Source organism: Megascapheus bottae, chromosome 18 (genome assembly GCF_031878675.1).
Source record: "Megascapheus bottae isolate mThoBot1 chromosome 18, mThoBot2.hap1, whole genome shotgun sequence".
In the NCBI taxonomy this organism is placed as follows: Eukaryota; Metazoa; Chordata; class Mammalia; order Rodentia; family Geomyidae; genus Megascapheus; species Megascapheus bottae.
In genome coordinates this window covers 17,222,456-17,247,431 of record NC_143526.1, presented here as the reverse complement: position 1 = coordinate 17,247,431, position 24,976 = coordinate 17,222,456, and the positions used below count along the sequence as shown (strand labels likewise).

General features: G+C 40.9%; 1 protein-coding gene across 3 annotated transcripts in view; it reads right to left on the bottom strand.

Annotated features, from left to right (window-relative positions):
- Positions 1-9,136: 9,136 nt before the first annotated feature.
- Positions 9,137-24,976, bottom strand: part of Kif16b (kinesin family member 16B) — a 284,469-nt gene continuing 268,629 nt past the window's right edge. For all 3 annotated transcript variants that reach the window (XM_090351966.1, XM_090351970.1, XM_090351967.1), the window contains one exon: positions 9,137-11,103. In XM_090351966.1, coding sequence (XP_090208092.1) covers positions 10,945-11,103 — 159 coding nt within the window. In that variant the 3' untranslated portion in view covers positions 9,137-10,944. The remainder of the gene's footprint in view (positions 11,104-24,976) is intronic.

The following is a 24,976-nucleotide window of genomic DNA, read 5'->3' as shown; positions in this document are numbered from 1 at the left end:
ACTGGGTATATTACTTCTTGAACATTGATACCCCTTCCCATGGTTTTTTTTGGCCCATTTTCTTTCCTCCCATCCCCTCCCAATCATCTGTTTTCCCCCTTCCTTTCCCTATTTCAAATAAATTAACTTCTGACCATCTTAGGAAAACTAGCCTGTGGTATGGTCCTTAAGGGCTCAGAAGCTAGTGGCATGTCACATGGTCATGACAGCTTCTCCCAGAGAATATTCATTCTCTTAAGCCACTCAATAGAGGTTTAGGACAAATTCTGCCTCTACAGGGTAAGCTCCCAGAGGACAAAGGTCGTAAGGATAAGTTCCTAGGCCATAGTGTCATGCCCACCTTTAGCATTGAACAGTAACTCCAGTATGGCCAGTGATAGGCTGTGGTGGGAGTTGGAGGAAGCAGCAGCTTCTGATTCTAGCACAGTCTTGGAGTTCACTGATAACAGATGCAGGTCAGGTTCAGGCTTCAGCTGAATCAAAGGCTTAGTGTGCTATTTCGTAATCAGTCTTCTCCCAGCTCCAAGCCTACCTTTCTCTGCTCTGCTCCGCTGTGCTCTGGGATGCTGGGGCTGGCACTTACAAACTTTAATTCTGCTTTGCCAGCTGCTCCCAGTTAAGCTCTGCCAAGACAGGGCACTAGCAGATCATCTCAGGGTAGGAAGAGGGAGGGAGATCTGAATGCTATTTGTTTTCTGTTCCTGTGGGTATCATCCCAAGCAGACAATACTTCCTGTTTGCTTCCTATTTTTTTTTTTTAATGAGATAACTTCCTGCTGTTGTCAGCATTGCCTCAAACTTACTTCTTCCCCCTGGTGGTGGCAGCAAAACCTGCAAAGAGCAGCTGCTGGATCCAGAATGGCCTTTCTCAATATATTTCAACATGCTTCTTTGTGACCAGACCCTCAAAGATGCAGCACTCCCTCCTGAGGGGACTGAGTCATAGACCCATGAGGCATTCTCCAGCTCAGAGGCATATCAATGCCAAGGGCCCATGTCCCATTCTCATCTGAGTCTGGTTTCATTGCTGTGAGAGGAGCCTCCCCTTCCTCCCAAGCTTCTCAGTATTTCCATCCTTCTTCCCCACATGTTCACTCAGCCCTAAGGGAGGCAGCTGCTTCCTATACTCATTACCTCTGTGACATCTTTGAGGGTTCCCCCGTTTCTTTTTCAAGGAACTCTTAATTATTTTAAATTCTTTCTTATGAAAATAACTGGTGTGACTTCTATATCCTGCCTCTCCAGGACTGCAATACACTGAGTTTTCCTCTAATCCAAGCAGTGGCAGGGAGTCTGGAGTTAACACAAGACATTGAGACTCTGGTCCCTAATTAGCTCTGTCATTTGGGTGAGTCACAATCTCCTTCATGCTGTTTTACCTTTAGTAAAACTAACAGATCATTTTACATCAGACATTGCAGAAGGTAACCCCGGGCAGATTGCAGCTCACAGATGTGATGGGTGCTACCTGGTATCTGTGTGTGTGTGCTTTCCTAACACAATCTGAATTTCCTGCCATGGAGCATTCCCCCTCTTCATGTTTGTACCAGGCCTGACTAGATAGATCCTTCCTTTGCAGCCAGGTGCAATGCTGTCCTATTCATTAGCTAAAAGAAAGTCCTCTTAGAACAAGTGATACAATCTCTCCCCAGTCACAGACAGAGGGAAAAATATGAAAGAAATGCTGCCACTCCTCTGCCCTGTCATCTCTGAGCCACACAGATTTCCAGGAATTACACAAGGTTGTGCTCTTAAGGTTTCATGGAGGTGTAGCCCATTCCCTATTTGCACTGACTGTTGTCTTACTGGCAGGTTACTGGAATAGATGAAGAATTTCCTCTCAAGCACTAAAGCCTGCTTCAAGGATGTAACAAGAGGCTTGGTCACAGGTGACAGAAAGACTATGGGTGGCCTCTGCCCATTGGTTCCTCAAACTGTCAGTCAGGAGTTCTGCCCAGCTCAAACTAAGATCACAGCCTATGTGCAAGAAGACAGTGCATGGGGATGGTGTGACACATGACCTAACTCTCCACACCAGCATCTTGTCTCCCTGGGAAGACGCTCATCTCCTTCTGCCTCTGCCTTTTACCTTACATAGATTTGTGACTGGGAAAGGACTACTAAAAGAGATTATTTAAAAAAAAATCTCTCCAAAGTCCATGATGGCTTTGGCACACAAGTAAACTGCCTGACTGTAAAAACTGTGATCCAGAAGAAACAGTGGTGTCCAACCTCAGCATCAAAGGGAAGACACATGGAGTGATTCTTTGTGAGATAGGGGTAGGAGGGATGTGGGAGAGGTTGATATTTGCTGCTTTTTTGGTAGGGGGTACATCCTGTCACCTTCTGCTTACTTTGTGTTGTCTCCTGATATTTGTCCTGACCCTAGGGCCCCAGTCTGTTACTGATATGGTCAATGCCAGTGGTGGTCTGTCCTCTACTGGTAATGTCATTGATGAACAGGGACTAGAGACAACTGTTTTACTTGTACCACGTAGAAAAGTTACTTTAATAAATGGCCCAGCAAATGAATGCGTTCAGCCCAATGATCCTTTGGCCTGAAAATGACGAGTTCATATAGTGACTCATGCTGACATATTTTGGAAACGCCAGGTAGAGTTATCAGCTTATGAGCCATGTGATCAACAGAAACTCCCAGGCTTCACTAACCTGATTCTCGGGATGGTCAAAAGGCATTGATGTTCAGGAAAAGAATTTTTCTGCAAATCCCAGAACTGGGTTGTCAGTCCATTTTTTTATGGCCCCATACACACATATTGTATTGCCATTAATTTATAGGTTATCCTGTTCAATAGAAAACTAGAGAAACAATCTACTATTAGTTTAGGAGAGACTGTGGTGATCATGTTTAGACCCTGAATGTAGAGATTACTTGAGTCTTGGAAACTCTAGGCTTCAGGAGATTATGCTGCTCCGAGTCAGCAAGTGGCCCACAAAATTTACCCAGAGCTCTGAGATAGCAACATCTTTGTGGGGTTCCTTGCTCTTCTGGTTGCAAAGCAAGGCACAGGAAGGAGCTAAAGGCAAGACAAGCACTGTATTTGAGCCAACTAGCTACCAAGGTGCATAAGTTGGAAACCCCACCTCTGGAAGTCTGAGGACCCAGGAGATGATGCTGTTACATAGCAGAACCTTTTCAATTTCAGAATCCTTAATATGTAGAAGATCCAAGTAGAGAAGTAGAACTGTCAGCCTCACAATGACACAGGACACAGCCAAACTTGCAATCCCTGGTCCTGATCTTACTCATTGTTCACTATTAACTGGGAAGCTCCTTTCTGTCCATTGCATGAGATTTTACGGAACAAATCATGGCTGTCAATGGGTCTTCTCTTCCTTTCCAGGGAATATCTTCCCAAAAAGTAATAGTTAATGAGAAACCATAATTTAAACTTACATGATTCAGACTTAGAAACTTTTCCAGGGTCATTTTATTTGCATTTTATTTGTCATTTTATTCCTTCTTCAAGCCATCATTCTTGCGTCTAACATTCTCTTTAGGGTATAGCTGGGTGGGTGAGCTCCAGTGTAAGGCCTTCCCTCCATCCAGCACCATCTTTCTGCCACCACAGAACTTGCTCTCTCATCACCTCTCAGGTCTCAGCTCTAATGCTGCTTGTTCAGGAAAGCCTGGAGCAGCCTCGATGAGCCCTTCTAGCATAAGCTCTCCTAGCAACCCCTTCTTTGCTGCAGAACATCTGTCCCAATTTGTAGTCATATAAGTGTGCAGTTGTTGGCTGATAAGAGCTCCCAAGGGCAGATTTGGGCCCCCAAACTCAACCCCATGTGCCTGTCACTCAGACTCTAGCCAAAATAGAAGACATATGGGTAGAATGCTTAGATGGCTAAATGATTTCCCAGTGATTGGTGCAGTACTGATGAACATTCAAGTTAAAAAAAAAGATGAAAAAGAACACAGCTGGCTTTCTTTTTAAGGAAGTCATCCACCCCAAACATGTGTCCAGAGGAGATATGGACATTGTGTAGTCTGACCCTTTGCTGAACCCACTGAAGAAGGGAGCTGGAAAAATGGCCATGACATGAATTTATGTAGACGACTTCAAGTACAGCATGTGTCATCCATACCATACGAAATATCAACCGGAGTACCAATTAAACAAGACTCTCTTAAGCATCATAGGCTGGCATTATCATTCCCTGTGATTCTCATCTTAGAAGCACAAGGCCATTCTCCTTCCCTGCCTCCCACAACCCACTTTTCATGCTGTGGCCTCTGAAACTGGAGCTACAACATAAACTGGGGGAGGAGGGGCGTGGAAAGCAGGGGAGAAGAATGGCCCACACTGCACCAATAACAGTGAAGCAAAGCTTATGAAGGGGCCAAGCATTGGGTATGAAGTAGGGGATACCCAGCTGACACCTGTGTTTCCTAGCTAGAGCTGAACACATAGGCAAAAATGCCTCTTTAAATGAGGAGTCACTCAAGTTCACCCCTACTTCCCCCAACTCTCAGGGAAGTGCTGTACTCTATTTTTTACTAAAACAAAAACATCTCTACATATGAGTGTACTGAAGTCTATGACTAGAAAAACACTGAGCACTTTCTAAAAAAGCAAAACACAACCTTCCCCATTTACTATACAGGATAAATAACCAGGATCCTAATTAGTTTACAAGTAAGGGTTGGCACTCTCACTTAGGATCACACTTCCTTACTACAGTCATTGAATGCAAGTGTAGAACACACACCAAAAAGGGATTTGTGATGGCAGCTACTCCTTGCCATGGCTTCTGCCTTATGTTCTTAAGGAAAGAGCTAACAAAAGTTAAGATATCAACCAAAGTGGTATTTCGAAAAACTGGCATTATTGTTTATCTTCTTTCCTCTAAAGATAGTACTGGCAACTTAGGAGGAGATGCTGTAGACTGTGTTCTGTCTTTCCCTCTTTTCTTCCATCTTCCTTCCCTCCTTTACTTACTCAGAGTGAGAAAGAATGATGGATACTCAGGAGCACTAACCCTGCAGGCTGTTCTTTACAGTGACATAGTACTCTCAGATATAACTAGTCTACTGGAAAGACAAATGCTTCCATAATCATTAACTGCAGAAGAATATGTGACTTTTGAGGAAAGCAACCTCCTTTCAAACTGTTGAGGTTGTTTAACTATATATTTTACATGCTGTTTTTCCCCCCTCCGGGAAAGACTTTCTTGTTCTCTTGTCTTGCCCCAATGTTATCAAACAGTTTCATAAACGGACCCAGCAGCGCATTTTGTATTCTCTTTTACATATACTCTATTTTCTATCCAGCTTATTTCTTACCTTCAATGCTTAGAAAGTGCTGATGCAGCTTGTCTTGCACATACATCCAACTGGCTCTCTCAATGAGGATGATCATGACATTTCCAGCAACAGAGAAGGTGTACAATCAAGTCAATGAATCACAAGTTTCCACACAAGTCAGTTGGGAGAGGTAACCTTTAGGATAACATCTCTGTATTCAAATAAAGGGGTGATGAGTGAGTGGAGTCAAAGAAAGGATATTCGGAATTTAGTTACTTTACAAGAGACATACAGGAGGGTTGGCCTTTGGGAACAGTGCCTAGAGCTCAGAGGCTGAACTCCACTGTGGTAAGTGCATTAGAGTGCTGTCTGCCACAAAGATCAGATATCCTGGAATCCCTCAGTTCAGTCAGCTAGCCTCTCGTCCCTTCTTTCATTCACAAATTTCACAGGGTTTGACTGAAAGGCCAATTAAATGATCATTCTGAAGGTGACAACCTGGCCAGTAGTAACATCATCACTCTAACTCCTGGGTACCACTCTCAATTCAGTTTGAAATAGGATGCTACAGGAATTCGTAAAAGCAGACAGGTTTTGTTCCAATTTCAAAACAGCTCCCTATGTGGGTAATTCAAAATTGTGTACCATACAATTATTTTTCATTTAGTGATTTGTCATCAGAGAAAGCAGTTTTAGCAGAGAAAGAGAAAAATAAGTCAATAAACAGGTGGAGGAAGCCTGTGGTTAAAGGAAGGCATACACACACCTTAATTTGTCCAAAATGAGTCTCCACAGATTAACGGTCTTTAATTAGTTTCCCCAAAATAGGACTCACCTGTCGTGATAATTTAAATATAATTGAAGCAGTTAGCATGGCCATGGAGTTATTTTACCTGAAATTTCCTTATTCTTCTTCTTCCATTTTCAATTGGAAAAGAGAGGACATTGCAGTAAAAGTCTCATCTGACTCTCTCCCAGAGGTGTTTGTGAAAATGGGAGAAGTTCTCAGTGATAAAAGGGTTTGGTTGTCATCTTGTTGACTACTGGTACCTCTGGGCAACATTTGAAGCAGCTGTAGAAGAGACTACACTTGAAAACCTAATAGGACCATTTGAGGCATATGTAACTGCACTGTTCATGTCAGTCTGAAATTGCCACCGCGGTTCCCTTGGTGGGAATGAAACCTGCCTTGTGGCAAGCTTGGAATACTAGTAATAAGGAGCTACATCACAATGGAAAGCTGTCAGGGTTTTTAGCGCTTCTTGCCTCCTGACCCACAGGAAGGACAAGGAGAACATGCTCCGACTAAGACAGACCGAGAATGGTTAGGGCCCAATGGCCGCCTTCACCCAGCCCTCCCTCTCCAGAGGGAAGACACAGTCTCCAGGGAGACTGTCACAGCAAGACTCTTTATTGGGAAAGTACAAGGGGCTAAAGTAAGATGCAGGAGTCTATCAGCATACAGGTGGGCAGGGCAAGGGGAGGTAGGTGCCATCAGAGAGGGCGGCGTGGCCAATCCGTGGGTTCGGGGTAGCCTTATTTGGATTTCCAAAACCAGGAAGTGAGCAGTGGACCACGAGGTAGGCCTTTTATACTTGATGTGACGGAGCCCCACAGAAGGCTTCTCCATTTCCCTCAGCCAGCTGAGGAAATAGGTTTATATGACTGGGAAATAACAAAGATGTGTCCGGAAAGAGACAGTTTCAAAGTTGAACCCAGTCAGAGATGGTGACATATGTCCTCATGTGGTCCCAATCATGGGGAAGATTGCAAATAGGATTAACTAGCAAAACCAACCAACCTAAGGCCCTCCCTATCCCCCCCAAAAAAAAACCCCATAAAAAACAGAAAACTAACCTAAAAGAGAGGCGGGGGGCAGAGCACAAGTAGTAAAATGTCTGCTTCACAAGCATGAAGTGAAGAGTTCAAGCCCTAGGGGCTTCAAAAAGAAAACTGAAAACCAAAAAGTTGAACTCTAGGTCATAGCAGCTCCTGGGCTGGCTTCCCACTCCTACTCCTTAGTTCACTCCATAGTCTTACCTGGGAAAACTAAGAGCTTCTATCAAGATTCTGATGAATACGTCTGTGGAGCTTTGAGTGGGTAGATCAGAAGCCAAATTTCACTCTGTTGTTCTTAATGTTCTCAATGTTATTTTCTCTTTTTTCCCCCCTCTTATGGTTAATCTCATGTGGTTACTGTATCTAACTTTGTTACCTGGTATAATGTAGATGCATTTATTTATTTGAAATAGGGAAGGGAAGGGGGGAAAATAAGATAACTGGGAGGGGTGGAAGGAGGGAAAGGGGGAAAACATGAGAAATAATGGATCCATTGCCTGACAAATATAATTGTAATCCCTCTAGACATAATCCTGATAATAAAACACAATTAAAAAATGTGAATTTCTTAGTATAAACCTTGGATTCTCCTTGCAGAGGATTATAATAGGGTAAAATCTAGATACATAAGGCCATATAGGATGAGGCTAAGTGAAAGGACCTCCAGGATATGGAAACAAGAGCCATATAATGTGTGATTGTTGTTCTTAACGTACCATGTTCTCATCCCTTTTGTTGTCTCTTGGTTATTCTCATATTGTTATAGTATCTTGTTATCTGATATATTGTATATATGATTACTTATTTGAAATAGGATAGAGAAGGGGGAAAACAAAGTGAGGGGAGGAGGTGGGGAAAGGGAAATGGGGACAAAAACGTGAGAAGGGGTATCAATGTTTGTGAAGTAATGCACCTTCTGTCAAATATAAGCCTTTTATTAGTTACAATAAAAAAGTGAAAAAATGTGAATTTCTCTATACAATGTAAGTTTGCAAAAAAAAAGAAGTAAAATTGAAATGCCGTGGGACTGGGTATCCTGTTGCTGTAACCTACAATTTCTATACATTATGGCCAAGAAATCTAGATGTCAGTTTTTTATGAGCAGGTATTTTTTGATCCCTATGATCACCTACCTAAATTAATCATATGGTTGAATTTGAATCTTAATTTATAAAACAGCAACATCTGAGTGGGAACTGGAGTGAGGTTACTGTACTTTGGGTTTACACAAGAATGGTGCAGATTTATTTAGTAACTAAGTCCTACGAGGGAGTGTTAAAACTACTTAGAAAAAGAATTCTAAGTTCCTTAGATTTGTTCAACTGATTACAGAACTGTTAGTGGGATATGCGTCAATCTGAGATGCCACAGGGCCCAGCTCGGAATTACTGTTATTATTTTTGAGGCAACTGAAAGTACAGTATATAACACAGACTGTCTCATTTTCTTCTATTCCTTTTAATTAGTCCAAATTGGCAAAGTCTCCATTTTGTCTTTCTTGCTCTGTCTTATCTTTATTGATGAAGTCTGTTTTGTCATCCTTGCTGTTTCCTTTTCCTTTCCCAAAGGGGAATCCATTGCTGTCTAGATGTGGCTTCTCATTTGCTTTTCATCTTGCCCTCAAGAGTTATTCAGACTCAGCTGTTTTTACATCAGACTGGAAGCATGTACTGACATGTGCACATGAGGCACTAAACCAGGTCCAACTGGAATCCTTTATTTTTCTGCTGTACCATGTAAGAACGGAACCTATAGTCATCTATTGCAAGGGCTCTGTTTGCAAATAGGGAGACTGAGGCTTACAGACAATGATTCTTCTATGCATTAGTCATCTCTGGCCAGCAGCAGTTCCTTCAAATGCAACTGTAATTACTTATGGCGTGGATTGGAAAGGGAGGATCTTCAGGTTGCTGTACCCTTTACAAATGTGACTAGTAAATCTTTCCAAGGATCTTGTGTTACTTTAGCATAATGATTGCTCTGAGCCCAGCCTCTAATTCAGGCACAAAAGGGCAGAAGACAGATGATATGGTCAGTTCAAGAAAGCCATTTACTCAGCAAATGAGGGACAGTCTTTAGTGCGTGGATTCCTCTTGAATAAATGACCTCTGGTAATGTCTTATCTCCTTTAATTTTGGTTTTCAGTTTTTGATAGTAACTGCTCTAAACCTATGCCTGTAATTGTGATTGTACAGACAAACAAGTCTTTCTGCAGCAATTAGCAAAAGGTCTTATTTTTTTTCCCCTGCGCTAAACTATGATATTTAATTAGTACAATAGTAGTTTCCTCTTTACAGATATAATTGCATCTTTAAAGATTCTTGAGGTAGGAGAGCTTTGTTGTTCGACATGTTCTAGAATATTGAGTGCAACCATGCCCTGTTATTCATTTGTGACTTCCACCATTATTACAACTGCATCTTCAACAACACAAATGCTAAGCTATACATTGTTTTATGTATATTATATTAATTTTTAAGCAAACAGGAATGGCCATATTACAAATTTAAAACAAACTACTGAGTAGAATTCATCACTTCATTTAATATTGATAGCAGCTCAATTTAAAGTTTGAAACATAAATAGCTTTATATATAGTTCCATACACCTACTGTACAGGAGTGTATACATATATAAATCTATAGGTCAAATTATTTACATTTCAATCCGTACCACCTGTTTTCTAGTTATATTTTTCTCTTTAAACAAAGCAGTTTCACTGTACACAGATGTGCAATGCTACAATAAGTCCTGAGTAATTTAGGGGTTATTAATAAAATATTATAAATTCTAGCTTTTTTCAGCTAAAGATCCATCAGATTCTGTAACAAAAAATGTGAACAAAATGTTTAAAAATACGCATCAAGCTTTGTGCTCAGTTTGTGCTTAGCAAAAAAAGAAAAGAAAAAAAGAAAAGCTCAAAAATGCATAGTAGCTACTGGATTTGAGGAAAGGTCCTAAAAGAATCATGGTTAAACAATGTCCTATGTATATGGATTGATGGGGAATTTTAAGTGATGTTGCTTACATCCAATTTGTCAGGCATGGAAGACTAGTCATGATTGGATTAAAAAAATCCTTTTTTGCAGGGCCAGGAATTTGACCTAGTAATAGAGTGCTTACTTAGCATGTATGAAGACTGGGGTTTGATTCCTCGGTACTACATACACAGAAAAAGCTGAAAGTGGAGATGTGGCTCAAGTGGTAGAGTTCTAGCCTTAAGAAAGCCCTAGGACAGTGCTCAGGCCCTGAGTTCAAGCATCAGGACTGGCAAAAGAAAATCCTGTTTGCAGAATATGAAATTTTCCGTAAACATCACTCTACAGGTATTTATAAAAGTGCTGATCCAAATGAGGAAAAAATATAATGCAATAATTGAAAATGCTTTTCTTGGGATATAGCCAGCCACAGAAATATTAAAAACAGAATAAAACAAAATCCTAGTGTATGTTTTGGTGAAAGAGGAAACCAAATAAGAGCTACTTAGGGATGACCTTAGGGTGATCTGGAAGGTCACCTGCTCTGGGATATCCTAAGTTGGTTTGATTCTAGATGAGCAAGCCATATCCATCTTGCCACAAGGGACAGATTCACTGCCCAAGGAAAGATTATGGGGAAAGGCCACATACAACTGTAGTGAAACAGCACAGCTGTCTGTCAGGGTCACCATTGCAGACAATGTGTCTGTAACCCAAGCTCAGGCACTAGGTATGATGTGAGAGGTTGTCTAGGCTGCCTGCGGTAGGAGGGGTAGGCCGGGATCATGGCATGGAGGCTGCCCCACACTGGAGGCGCTTCAATGAAGGCACTGTGTTGGTGGTTCCTCTGTGAGCCCAGCTCTATCCTGTCCCGTGGCTGCTGTAGTCAAAGACTCCTTTCTTGAAGAACGGGGAGAATTCACAAATGGTATGTTTCGAGAGCGTCAGCCCCACTTTGTTGATGTGCAGGGGAGATGTGGCAGACTGGAGCATCACGCTGAAAAAGTCCCTGAGGTATTTCTGAGAAAGAGACAAAAAGACCAAGGTCAAGTTAATGCTGAGTGGAGTCCAGGAGAGAATTATCCAGAAACACTTTCCCATCTACTTGGATGCACACATTTAGTTATTCAGTGAAGGCTGAGCAAGTTTATACCTAAGGAAGATTCTCAATTACCTTAGCTTGTATGTCACACCAACCAAAACACACACAGACACAATATCCATGCATGGCCACAGAATACATTTCTTTTCTGCCAGGGCTCTGACTGACAGTAACCCTCCTTCAGGTCTACCTGCAGCCAATGCTTAAAGGAATGCCAAGGATGTAGGCCCAGGGTCAACTTGGTAGCAATTTTGTGTCACAAGGTAGCATTGTGTTTGAAACCTTGTCTCCTCTCAAATTACTCATTATGTAGAAAAATGGTTAAAGGGAGGGGAATGAAACTGGTCCTTATAAAGGCTCCAGTGAACTGTGCTCTCTGGATCTGTTTTGATTCTTCCTTATATAAGAAAGAGAAAGGAAATGGGGATACAGGAAGGACAGACCCAAGCACGGATATTGACAGATTGCTTTGTAAATTCTATAATCATCCACAAAAAGAAATCGGAACTAGGTAAACTGCTCAGATGCCTGCCATACACATATTCACTCTTGCTGGCACTAGGAAGGCAAAGCATGCCTCAGAGATGTTGGATAAAATGAGATGCAGGTTCTAGAGGGACCTAGGTCTTGAAGAAGATAATGCACAAAGAGTTCATATGCTAAGTCAGGGAAATTTCATCTCTAATGGAAAACAGGATAGAGGAAAAGCGTTGGACTATAAACACTATAAAGAATCCTGGTATCAACTTAGAAATAAACATAATATTATTCTGGACTGTAACAAAATACATGTCTAAGAAATGTGGGATAATTCTGGAGCAGTTTTGAGCAAAGGCAATTCTGGAAGCAGGGCCCATTAGGTAATTTGTGGAGAAACTTGTTTGGGTCGCAGTGTGTGCTGGGGTTGGAGGCCAAAGATTCTATTAACCACCTGCAATATGCTGGACAACCTTGAGGACCAAGAACTATCTGGCCCCAAAATGTTACCAAGGCACAGTTTGAGAACCCTTGCATTAGAGAAGCAGAATTTAAATGACTTTACATACTTTAGAAAGAAGCCATATGGCTGAAGGAAAACCAGTTAGTAACTTTCTTACAGATAACATCAAGGACGGCTATTAGTTTATATCATTGACACTTTCTAAAGGTCTTCAACATCATTTTTTCTTATTTTATAGGCATGAAATTGATGCATAATAAACTGTATTTTTCTTCTCGTTTGGCAGTTCTTGAATCAAACCCAGGGCCTTGTGCTACATTCCCAGCGCTTACACTGCACATTCTGTAAATACAGAATTTTGTTAAGAATTGAATAGGAAACCACCACCACACCAAGGCAACAGAACTTTTATTCCCCAGGTTTCCTGAGTCACCTAATTTTACCTAGAATTACATCTTCTGGTAATAATCATTTTTCGGTGGGGAATCTGTTGCCCATAGACATGTAGAAGGCTAGTAATCAAGAGGAAAGGCTTGAATGTAAGTGTCCTTTATTTGGGCCTGGTTTCTTGAGTCAATATTCCTAGTAGCCTCTCTATAGAAGGTTCTAAAGCTGAGGTCAGGTAGAAAAAAAAATGCCAAAAACAACTACTGGGAAGAATAAAATCTAGAACTCTAACATTTAATTGGCATTAAAGGAACAAAAGGAAATCTATTTTAGTTTTGCTAGAGGAAGGGGCTCTTCCTGAGACTATCAACTCTAGAATATTAACCCATCAAATCTGGTTACCAGCAAATACTGCACATCACATCTGAGTAGTCAAGTAATGAGATGAAATGCATTTGCACATGATTGTTTTTGATAGGTCAACATTAAAATGATTTCAAATATGGAAGGCAAGGAGTTTGACCATTTGCACAAGGATCTGGGGCTTGTCCACAGTTTAATGCAGGGACAGGGGCTCTTATTGCATAGCACTGTCTCAGTTTCTCCAGCCTCAGGTACCCACAAGCTAAATTAACATGCAGACTACTGCTTACAACAAACTTTCCTTCTAGATGAACTCTGACAGTCTAGCAGGCAATTTAAATCTGAGAACAGATGTTGTATCAACATTTGTCATAATTAGTTCACAAAGTAGGGTCCTTTTAAAGGGCCAATAAAGCCTGAAGGGTATAATGGGAAGTAAAGTTAGAAATATAAATAAAAGAAAATGAAGTATTGCAGACACTTCCATGCCAGAATATGGACACTAAATCATGCTTGCTTCTTTCCTTCTTCTTCTTCCTTCCCTCCCCCTCCCACTCCTCCTTCTTCTTTAAATAAACTCATGGCTTCTCTCTTCAGAGAGAAAGATTGGACGTGGCCACTTGTAAACATTTCAAAGACAAAACATTGTTTGTTTTCTGAAAAACCAATTTCTATTTAGCAGAAGTATTGGGTAGCTTGGCTTCCTTTATATAGACTGTTTCTGGGGTATACAGAAGGTGCTTCATTAGCAATGTTCTTTCAGTGACTTCAAAACAAGCTCAGGTCTGAAAGAAGTCTTTCGTCCATTGTTGGTTGTTTGTCCAAAACCATGACTGAGGTAGGCAAATCTAGTGAACAGCAAAATCAAAGCAAAGGCTTCGCCTAAAGATAGAAGAAATTTCAGAAGGTTCTTAAGGTCCCAGACAGTACATGTTCTTCGCAGTCCCTGATCATCCCTGGCACATTGTCAAGAGAGTGATGAGATAGGACAATCAATTCTGATGAGTCATTTGAAGTTGAGATGTGTGTATTATAAATATATACAGCCTAATGCATTTCCACAAAATTAACATACCTATGTGATCATCATCTAGGTACAGATAACGTAACATTCCTAGCACCCAGGCAGCCTTCTTCATACTGTCTTTCCATGTACAATCCTTCTGGAGACAGGAATGGGCACCCAGAGTTCTAGCAGCCCTGGCTTCTGGTTTGCATTTTAGAATTTCAGGTTCATGGATTCATAGAAGGCACACTCTTTTGCATCTGTCTTTCATGGTTTAACCACATGTCTGAGAGAGGCATCTGTACTGTGCTAGTCATTGTGTTTGCTCATACTACCTAAGAGGCATGTCTGTCAGTGACCATTCCAACTCATCAGCTTGAGGAGAGACACACATTGATAATTTGGTCCTTTGGCTTGAGCTCTGCTTCAGTAATGAAGTCCAGTTTCATACATCACTGGTGTCTGGTGAGACAAGTTTATCACTCTTCTTTCCAGTGATGAATCTCTACCTGACAGCTTGAGGAACAATCAGATGAACAAATGTACTAGCTTTTTGATCCTGTATATATTTAAAATAGGCTACAATTATATGTAAGACACTTAACATGCATTTACATTAGTGTTTTTTGTTGCTATGATCACAATATTTTCCAGTGTATCTTTGGCTGAAGGGAGAAATGAGTTCTCCTGTCAAAAGGAGCCCGTGTGTGTGTGTGTGTGTGTGTGTGTGTGTGTGTGTGTGTGTGTGTGTGTGTAAATTCAAAGTCATCCTAGTCCTTTCTCCTTATAAGAAGTTATTTGAAATTGGATAGGGAAGGGGGGAAAACAAGATGAGGGGTGGGGGGGGAGGGAAATGGGGACCAAGACATGAGAAAGGGTACCAATGTATGTGAATCAATGCACTTTCTATCTGACGAATATAATGTAACCCTTCTATTAATTACAATAAAAATATATGAAAAAAAGAGAAGTAAGTCCAGGAACAAAGCCATATCCCCAGGACAGCACATTTTATAAAAGAAAATTGCCAAAAACAAAACAAAAACGAAAACACTGAAGGACATTAGGAGTCTAAGTGACTTATCAGGGTGAGAAGAGCAAAGTCAGAAAAGGATTTGTGACATCAAATATTCAGTTGCTGTACCTGGCTTACAAAGAACATTTTCACTATTATAAAAAGTAACAAACGCAGACATATTTAAATGTCTGTGGCCTGTTAGGGACCACAGGGTGATAGGGTGGTGGGTGTCACATTTGAGTTTCAGGGCTACTAAGAATAGCAATTGCATCCCCCAGAGACGAGGCAACAGTACAAGGCAACAGTACAACCCTGCCTTGCATTCCTGGGAGGAGCAAAGTGAGGTGAAAGTCAAAGGAAGTCCTCTTCCTTGAGATTTCACAGCAAGAAAGAAAGCAGAATGGCTAGAGCAAGTAGGTGTCTATGTGGGGGTTGATCTGAGTGAGTGTTCCAGTAACCAAGAAGGCTGCCAAAGAAAGACAGAGAGGGCCGTCAGCTGTGACACGAGAGGAAGGGCTTTCACAGAAGGAGAGAAAAAGATTGAAAGGAAAAAAAAAGACAAAGGGTGGTGAAGGAAGAGAGCACACAATGTACAAGAGTAATGTTTAGGATTTGTTTACAAGTAGGTTAACAGGATGTAAGAAAAAGAAATACATCAAATGTTTTTCATCTCAGTTACTTTTTGCTCCTTGAATGAACAACAAAGCATAAATAATGTGTTTTCTTATCTATGCTTTAAAAAAATCAAATTTAGATGGCTAATCTAGAAGGCATATTTCAGTACTGATATGGAGGTTTCTGGGATTCTGCTGTTTGGGAAATGAAGTCATGCCGTGGCAGTGAGCTAAAGGGAGAGAGTGAAGTTGGAGAGAGGGAGCCCAGTGAAATGTGGATATGTGACTGTAACACTAAAGACAATCTTTTCCAAGCTAGGGAAGCAAAGTCAGGGCGACTCTAAACTTGAACTAACCACCAGAAAGCTGGAAGTGGTACTGTGGCTCAAAGTGGTACAGCACTAATGGAAAAGAGCAAAAGGAACTCAATCAACAACAGTACCCAGACCCTGAGTTCAAGTCCCACAACCACCACCATCATCAACAACAAAATCTCTCCCCAAAAAGCTCAGTGTTGGTGACTCATGCCTATAATCCTAGCTATTTGGAAGGTTGAGTTTTGAGAATCATGGTTCAAACAGGGTGGAAAAGTCCGGGAAACTTATCTCTAATAAACTACTAAAAAGCTGGAAGTGGAGCTGTAGCCCAAGTTGTAGAGCTCCTAGCCTTGAGCATAAGAGCTCAGGAACAGCACCCAGATCCAGAGTTGAACCCCCACAATGAACATCAAAAAAAAAGGATAAAAGAAAAACCCCTTCCCCAAACAAACGAAGGCAAAATCCTCTAGAGAGCTGTGGGCTTCTAAAATGGAGGATGTGTAGTAGTCAGGAACAATCTAAGCTGAGAATCCTGAACCCCTTCTTTCCAAGGTGGACTTACAAAAATTCCTTCCCTGACAAGACACTGTGTATCTCTACAGGAGTGTCTCCTGCACTCACACTCAAAGCCCACCAGCTACCATTTAATTACCCTTAGCTGAGGTCGTTTATCAAGAGTTTTCCACATTCTGAGCACTACAAGAGGAACTTTTGAAGACATTAAATTCCTGCAATGGCTTAATGGGATGGGAACTGTATCTCCAACTTACTGATGAAGAAACAAGCCTGCAAAAACTAAGCAGCATCCCCAAAGTCACACAGCACAGGAGCCAGATAGCTAAGACTCAAAGCCAGAGCTCCCAACTCCAGAGGCTGACCTGATCCAACAAACTGCGGCCCCTCTCATTGGGTGAGGCCATTTTTATGAGGTAGATACAAGGTGGGCCGCTGTTCCCAGGCCAGATGGTGCTTCCATGGAGACCAGGGGGCACTGCACTTTCTAAATTCCACATGGAACTGCCTCTTTCCCTGTGGGTCTCTTACTCTTGTCCAGAGGCCCACACAGCTCTGCTAATACATGGTTATCTTACAGTGTGGTGACAGGGCACTAGGCATTTTCTGACTGCCTTGTCCTATTTTTTGGGGGGGGGGTTAGTTGTGGAGCTTGAATTAAAGGCTTGGTTGTTGTTTCTAAGCTCTTTTTATTCAAGGCTAGCCCTCTACCACTTTGAGCCACAGCTTCACCTCTGGTTTTCCAGTGGTGAATCGGAGATAAGAGCCTCATGAAGTTTCCTGCCAAGGCTGGGTTCCTCAGATTTCAGTCTCCTGAGTAGCTAGGATTACAGGTGTGAGCCACTGGCACCCGGTCCTTGTTGTTGTTATTGTTTTGTTTTTCTTTCTAAAGAGTATCACGTCTGAAGGAATACTTTTCTATCCTTCAGAGATCACTTATCTAGCTGACATACTTGGCTGCAGAATTTTTTTTTTCCACTGATAGTTTGGGAGAAATCATTGCTAAAGGCCTTAATGGAAAGACTACTTGGAGTCTGATGAACCCAAGGGTCAGGGAAAGGCACTTGCAAGTCATATATAATTATTTTCAAGAAATCCAGGTACATAGTGAGGGGCCTTTGGTCTCTATCCATAACCCAGCATGGGAACGGATGGGTCTATCTGCTTATAAGGTTCACAGTCACTGTCTATTGTATGAAATCAATTTAACCAATAATGGGCCCCAGGGGACAGGCAGGTGGCAAGCATCAGCTGGGAATTAGAGAATATCTTTCCTGTAATCATAGCCAACTCTTAAGTTGGTCCGCTGTCAGATCAAGGCCTCTATCAGGACATTCTTCTTCTAGGAAGAGACTGATGCTAGGTTTCTGATAATAGCATTTCAGATGGAACAGGGTGTCTCTGTGGTATACCCGGCCCCCCAGCCAAGTGCAGTCTACACAGGCCTATCTTTACATTCTAATGCTCTTTCAAAACAACTAAACAATATTAATCTTTTGAACTAAAACATAGGCTAGTATGGTTTATTAGCTGTGTTAATGAATTCTGAAAGGTAAAACCTACTCCCTACAGCAATACTGGGTAACTCAGCATGAACTCGGCCCATTGAACTTTCATTTTTTCTAGACATAGTATGTTAATTTAAAAATATGCTGCCATGTGCCATTTTATTGTAGACATTGTTGATGAAGGTTATATTAACATTACTCATGTGTAATCTACAACACCATTTCAGTCTGGCTCAAAAAATAAAACTGTTGTGGGTTACTGGAACTGGATAAAACCTGCCTTTTAGATGATCACTGCTGAGTTTTCCTGTTCAACTTTAGATCATCTGGATGAAGTGTGAGTCAAGTAATAGGAACATGGGCTCCACAGTCTTACCTGACAAAAACGCCCCAGATACTAGTAGGAAATTTCATAGTGTTGTTCCTTGTTACCTTATTGTTATTCCCTTCTAAGAAGGGAAAATTTGAGACTAATGGAGAAGGGAAGGAGGGATGTTACCTAAACTCAGAAAACAATGTGAGCAAGAAAGCAAAGCCAGCATGTGTAGAAATCTGAGGGGAGCCGTGGGAGGGGCTGGCATCTGAATATAGACCTGCAGGTGTGCTTTGCACAAAACATTCTCTAATTCCTATGATAGCTTCAGGATAAGCAGAACAGCTCAGGGCATCCTTTCCTTACACGTGAGGTAATGGAGATCCAAGGAGGTCTGTGGCATAGTTGAAATCAACAGCCACAGAGGTGAACTGTCAGAGTGGATGGGACAATACTAGAATGGCCTAATGGACTCAAGATTCAAGTCCTGACATGTGAAGTTAAGTGCTTCAGTACCATGCTCCTAGAAGTGCTCTTAAATTCTAATCAACTACTCTGTGTGTGCACAAGGGCATGCATGCATACTTTAACATACATGGTAGACAGGCATTTCAAATACCTCAGTCTACTTATATTTTGGATCTCTTCTTCCTAATTTAATTAGCAGGGAATAAAGTCATGACCATTTCATGTTATTAAGAAGTTTATGTTATTATAAGTCTTATGATTACAATGGGAGCTGTTATTTCATGTGCATAGCTGTGTCATCTTAATTATTCCCCCAGCCAACTCTTTGTTATGGAACCTTCTTAATTTTTACAAAATTGTAACATAAATCTATACTCTAATGTTATAGAAAATATTATAATGGAAATGTTCTTTAAACAAAATGCAATAGGGCCTTATCGGCTTTTTAATGGTGACACAGTAACAGGGAAGAGTGTTCAGTGACTGTCCTCAGTCCCAGAAGTCATCAGCCATAGGGGCAACTGTCAGACAAGGATCAGTGTAAAAGATTTAATGGTTTCAATTACCTGGCAGCACTTGAAGAACTCATCCTCGACTGATAAGTTCTGAAGGTACCTCAAGTGCTCACTGAGACACCTGGAGATGGTTCTAAACCTAAGATAGGTCTGGTCACCAATGGTTATATGCTATGAATTGACCTAATATGGTCAATAGGATTCACCTAGTCAACTCTTCTAAACTAGAGGTTCCTTATGGACTTCCAATAACAAGGTTACTGAGAGGTAAAGGTGGTGATAAAGAGACAGGAGAATTGGGGAAAATGACAGGTGTGATTGATCCAGGTGTGGCTCCAATGAATCATGATGGGACCCATCACCTTTGTGTGGCCTCTTCCCTTGGGTTTAAGCGTAGCCTAAGACTCATTTTAATAAGAAGAATATTATGCAGGAGCTAATGCTTGAGAGAAGACTACCTAGATGCCTCTGAGTCCCAGGTGAACATGGTCCTCAGTGGAGTAAAAAGCAGATGGCTGACACAAACGTGGCCTGGTTTGGAATCACGTAGATTAGATGAAACACCTGGCTAAGTCTCAGCCATTTTATAGAACCACAGAACAACAAATGACAAATGATAACCAAAATATATTATAGTAGACTAGGAGATGAATTAAATTAGTCAAAGTAGAAAGAACATTCTTTTGGTGCCTATTTATAATTTATGATCAGACATAAATTCATGTCCTAGTCTACTTCAGGCTAATCTCTTCCAATCCTTTTAGTACTTTTAAATGCACAACTTCTCTTCTACCAGATACTTTTACTATCCTAGGTTTTAAAGTAAATACTTGAAAGAAGTAGTCATCATTTGAAATATGACATTTATTTCTTGATGTTATACAGAAGTCTGAGAGCTCCCAGTTAAAATTCATCAGGGCAAAAATGTTAGTCTGTGATTACAGAATCAGAACTATTCATTACAGCTATTCAGAGAATCTTCTTTATGAGTTTAATGACATAAGCATATTGTATTGAATTATTATGGCACTGCGTCAATTGGATTCATAAATTTAATATACTCGGTCTGGTTCACATATTCTAATAAAATCCAGCAAGCTTTAAAAATTTTATAAGGGATGTGTGTTTAAAGTCCGTGTGATATTCAATTTTTACAGGTTGATGTTCTTGCACAGAGTACTAAATAGCTTCAGTAATCTTCATGACCTAGCCCGGAAGAAGATCAAGCTTCTGTGAAACACCACAAAGAGACACACCACATTACAAAGGCGTGCTGGCCAGGGAAGCTGCCCAATCCTTTCCCTGAACACAAGTCAATACCATCTTGCCTCTTTGGTTCATGGAGAGGAAGTCAGATCATGTTTACCCTGTAGCATCTGACAACCACAGTGGAGAGAACACGTCAGCCACCAGCGAGAAGGGCAACACATTCTGATGACTGCCACTCTATTTCATAAGGGGGAGATACTGTAGGAGAAGCCTCATTCCAGTGGCCATAAGCCTTTTGCCTAGTTGAGACATATGGCTCTAGCAAGGGATTGGTAGCTGGCTAATACAGATGCCTCCTAACAACTTCTGTGGCATGAGGCCAAGAATAGAGACCAAGATGCCCTCTTGGTCATGTCTGGACTCCAGCTTCACTCTGTGAGTGATGGCCTGTGCAGCCTCCATGCTAGGTAAAGGATCTCACTGGAAAAGGGTCTGGCATAAGCCCTTAACTCGTCTGCAGCCATTTCTTCATCCGATTACTGCATTCCTTTAGGATTAGAAGGCTAAAGGAGCTACTGTCTCACTTTACTGTCTATAAAATGTGTGGGGCAGTCCACAGTACTTATGTAATACAGAGTCAATATTACTATACTATATAGCATCTGCAGAGGGCTAGTAGACAAATATGTGATTACCCTCTTTTAGATATTAAAACATACGGGCTAGCTAGGCACCAGTGGCTCACACCTGTAATTCTAGCTATTTAGGAGGCTGAGACCTGAGGATAGAGTTTTGACGCTACCCGGAGAATCTTTTTTTTTCATATACTTTTTACTGTAATTAATAGAAGGGTTACATTATATTCGCCAGATAGAAGGTGCATTACTTCACATACATTGATACCCTTTCTCATGTCTTGGTCCCCATTTCCCTCCCCGCCCCTGGCTCCCACCCATCATCTTGTTTTCCCCCACTCCCTACCCAATTTCAAATAACCAAATATGCATATATCCAATATATCAGATAACAAAGTGAAAACTGTAACACTATGAGATAACCAAGGGACAGAAAAAGAGATGAGAGATAACATAGTACATTAAGGACAACAATCACTCATTATATGGCTTTTGTTTCTATAGCCTAGAGGTCCTTTCATTGTCATACTGTATGGCCTTATATATGTAGGTTTTGCTCTATTGCAAATCTCGGCTAGGAGAGCCTAAGGTTTCTACTGATTATGACAAATGAAGGAAACCATTGAGCCTATGTTCCTTTGAGTCTGGCTTACTTCACTTAATATGATTTTTTCTAAGTCTTTCCATTTCCTTACAAATGGGGCGATGTTCTTTCTGACAGCAGCATAGAATTCCATTGTGTATAAATACCACATCTTGTTGATCCACTCATCAACTGAGAGACATCTGGGTTGGTTCCATATTTTGCTATGGTAAATAGTGCTGCAATGAAGATCATTGTGCCTGTAATTCTAGCTATTTAGGAGGCTGAGACCTGAGGATAGAGTTTTGACGCCACCCTGAGAATCTTGAGAATCTTACCTTCAATTAACCAGACCTCTCTCCCCCTCCCCCCCATCAAAAAAAGCTGAAGGTAGGACTCTGGCTCAAATGTCAGACTGCTAGCCTTGAAGAAAAGAAGCATAGGGACAGTGCCCAGGCCCTGAGTTCAAGCCTCAGGACCATCACAAAACAACAAAACAAAAACAAAAATATGGGCTTAAAATGTATACATATATAATGTAAATGCTTTTCCCTTCACAGTAAAGTAGAGGATAACAAGACAATGGAAGGCCATTCCTCCAAATCACTTCATATAAGTTATTTTATTACAAAAGTTGCTTTAAAGCAATCAAGAGTTAGCATGTTTTTAAAACAGAGAATCACAATTATAAAAGGAAGTTGAAACCATAATCCATTTCAAATAAATTTATCACCCCAGAGTCATTTTAAGACACATTATAGAGGCTGACATTCTGAGAGAAGAAAGGACTTCGTTTCCAAGCAAAGCTAATACCTTTTAGGACTATATAAAATTATCTTCCTGATAATTTGAGATATGCAATGACTATTCTAACTGACCCAGACTTTCAAGTGAGAATGTCTCATGTAGTAACTCTTAGATACATGATGTTAAGATCAAATTCAAATAATCAGATTCTATAAGAAAGTCAGTGTACTTTCATCTGTGGCCATCCCAAAGTCTCCCTGTTGGTAGAACCCAGGATTAGTTGCATTCAGGAAAAACCAAATGGCTATATTCTGTCCTTTCTGCCAGCTATAGCTGTGGTTTTACAGAACAAGCCTCGCCTCCTATATCTTACTGAAGGTAGTCTGTATGTCAATGGCAAATTCCCTTTGGTAAAAATCCAGCTGGCTGTGGCTATCTGAATAACACAGAGTTCCTGAATTCAAGGGCCAAGGGTAAGCTTTTGAGACTCCAGGAGGGAAGGCCTGTTGGTCCTTCTTTTGTTTTCTCACAAGGGGTTCCCCAATAATCCCTGTGGGACTATTTACCTTACAGATTACTCTTCTGTCTTGGGTGCTATTCCTCACTGTACGGGGCGCACTGCCCCCCAGGTGTAAAGAGACCTAGGGCCCTCAGTAGTAGGCCTATGACCTCACCCAGCAAAGAGGATTAGCCAGGATTTGATTATCTGCACCAATGATCCCCTTGAATGAGGAACAATGAATACAGCATGACTATGCCAAGGAAGATAGAGAAGGAGGAGAAAGACAAATCAAAACTTCTCACATGTAACATCTCTCAAATGGAAAATGCCAATAAACATTCCTTTCCCTAAGCTGGTATTATCAATAGAAATCAGAGGCTGAACTAAAAATGAGTGCACACATGTACATTCATCATGAAACTTTGCTCATGAAAGATACTATTGGTTAAGCAACTGATACACTGAACAATGTCAGTATGCTTCAGAAGCAATGGGAAGCATGGACCTTGTTCCCCTGGGTCCTTACTGTACAGCAAAATTTTATAAGTTTACAGTGACTTTTTTTCTCTTGAGTTAAATATGTAAGAGAAGGAAGTCTATCAAACCTTAAATAGTGCTTCAAAGCCATATTTCCGACATGCTTACAACTGTTCTGGTCACTTATCAAAATCTGAGAAGCTACTGCACATGAGAAATGAACAATGCCACTGAGTAGTTCCTTCCTTGGACACACATATCTGGCCATTTAAATGGTCTCAGCTCTGTTCCAGTCTTCCTGCTATTGGAATCTCAGTGCCAGTGACAGTTTTTGGTTGGCATGCTATGAAAAAAGGGCAGGGCAAGTGAAAAAGAAGCACTGTTAAGGCAAGGAGAGGAAGACAGTCCTCACTAGGGAAATCTCACCAGGTAGAGGACCTGGAAAAAAAATTATTGGGCTTTTCAGCCAAGATATAAAAGGGTTTCTGATGCTAAGCTGGCATTCAGTTTCTGCCATAAGAAAAACAAATCTGCCTTTCAAGGGAAGAAATGTCAGTGTATAGTGACTAAGCTATTACTTAAATATGCCCAGATTCTTTCAAATAAGAAGCTGCAAATAAATGCAATAATGCAATTGTGAGTTGGAAGATAAATGCTATTAATGGAAAAGGAAAGGTGAGCATGTACCAAGTTGCATAAATATCCTAGACTCTGGAGATATTAAAAGCAGAAGCAATCTTTCCATTGCTCACAGAATTTAATCAAAGAACTCTGACTTTTAAGCCCCAGGATCCTGTGTTTCCAGCTGGCTAAGAAAAAAAAATCCATTGAGAAAAGAAGGCAATGCTTTCATTTTCCACCATTTTCAACTCTGATTAACAACCACTTTAAAACAAAATTCCAACACCAGTTTCTTAATTTTAACTTATAAATAATATGAAACAGGTGATCTCAATTAGAAAACAGATTAAGTAAGGTCTTAATTTAAAAACATTTTTTGGTTGCCTGGAATGAAAATTATATATGTAAATGTAAATGCATTGCAGGGAATTGCAGGGAACAGAAATAAGTCTGTTTAAAAATGAAGGGGAGCTTTATACAGGCAAGCAAGCTAGGCAAAAAGTTTTGTGGAGGTGGAACAAACTGGTGTTCTCTTGAAATCATTTCTTGCAAATATTATCTCAAAGGGCTGCAACACATACTGTGATTCATTAACGGTATGAAATGTGACACATATAGAAGGAAAAAGGACCATCAGGGGAAAAACAACTAGCTGGTTTCTAAAATAAAGGCATCGTTTATTAAGGCCGCAAAGGACACTGTGAGGTTCATCAGCAAAGCCCACTGCAAGTGTCTTTCATCTAAGGAAAGCACAATATATTTGAGGAACAAATCTGAATAAATGGAGTTAAGGGAACAGAGGCATCTGCAAGAAAGCCTGATGCAAATTGGACAGGGCTCCATAAAAGAGAAAGGATGATTCCCAAATGCTGATGTATTAAATAGTGAGCAGAGAATTGGGTGGCAATGAGATAGAGACAGTGCCTCTTAAAGACACATGAATGTGCAAGAATTCTGAATGCATCTTTGGGGCTTCTGCAACAAAGGTGATGTATGAAAAGGCACTGCACAATATCAATAGAAACAAACAGAAACCAACTATTTCAGAGAGCGAG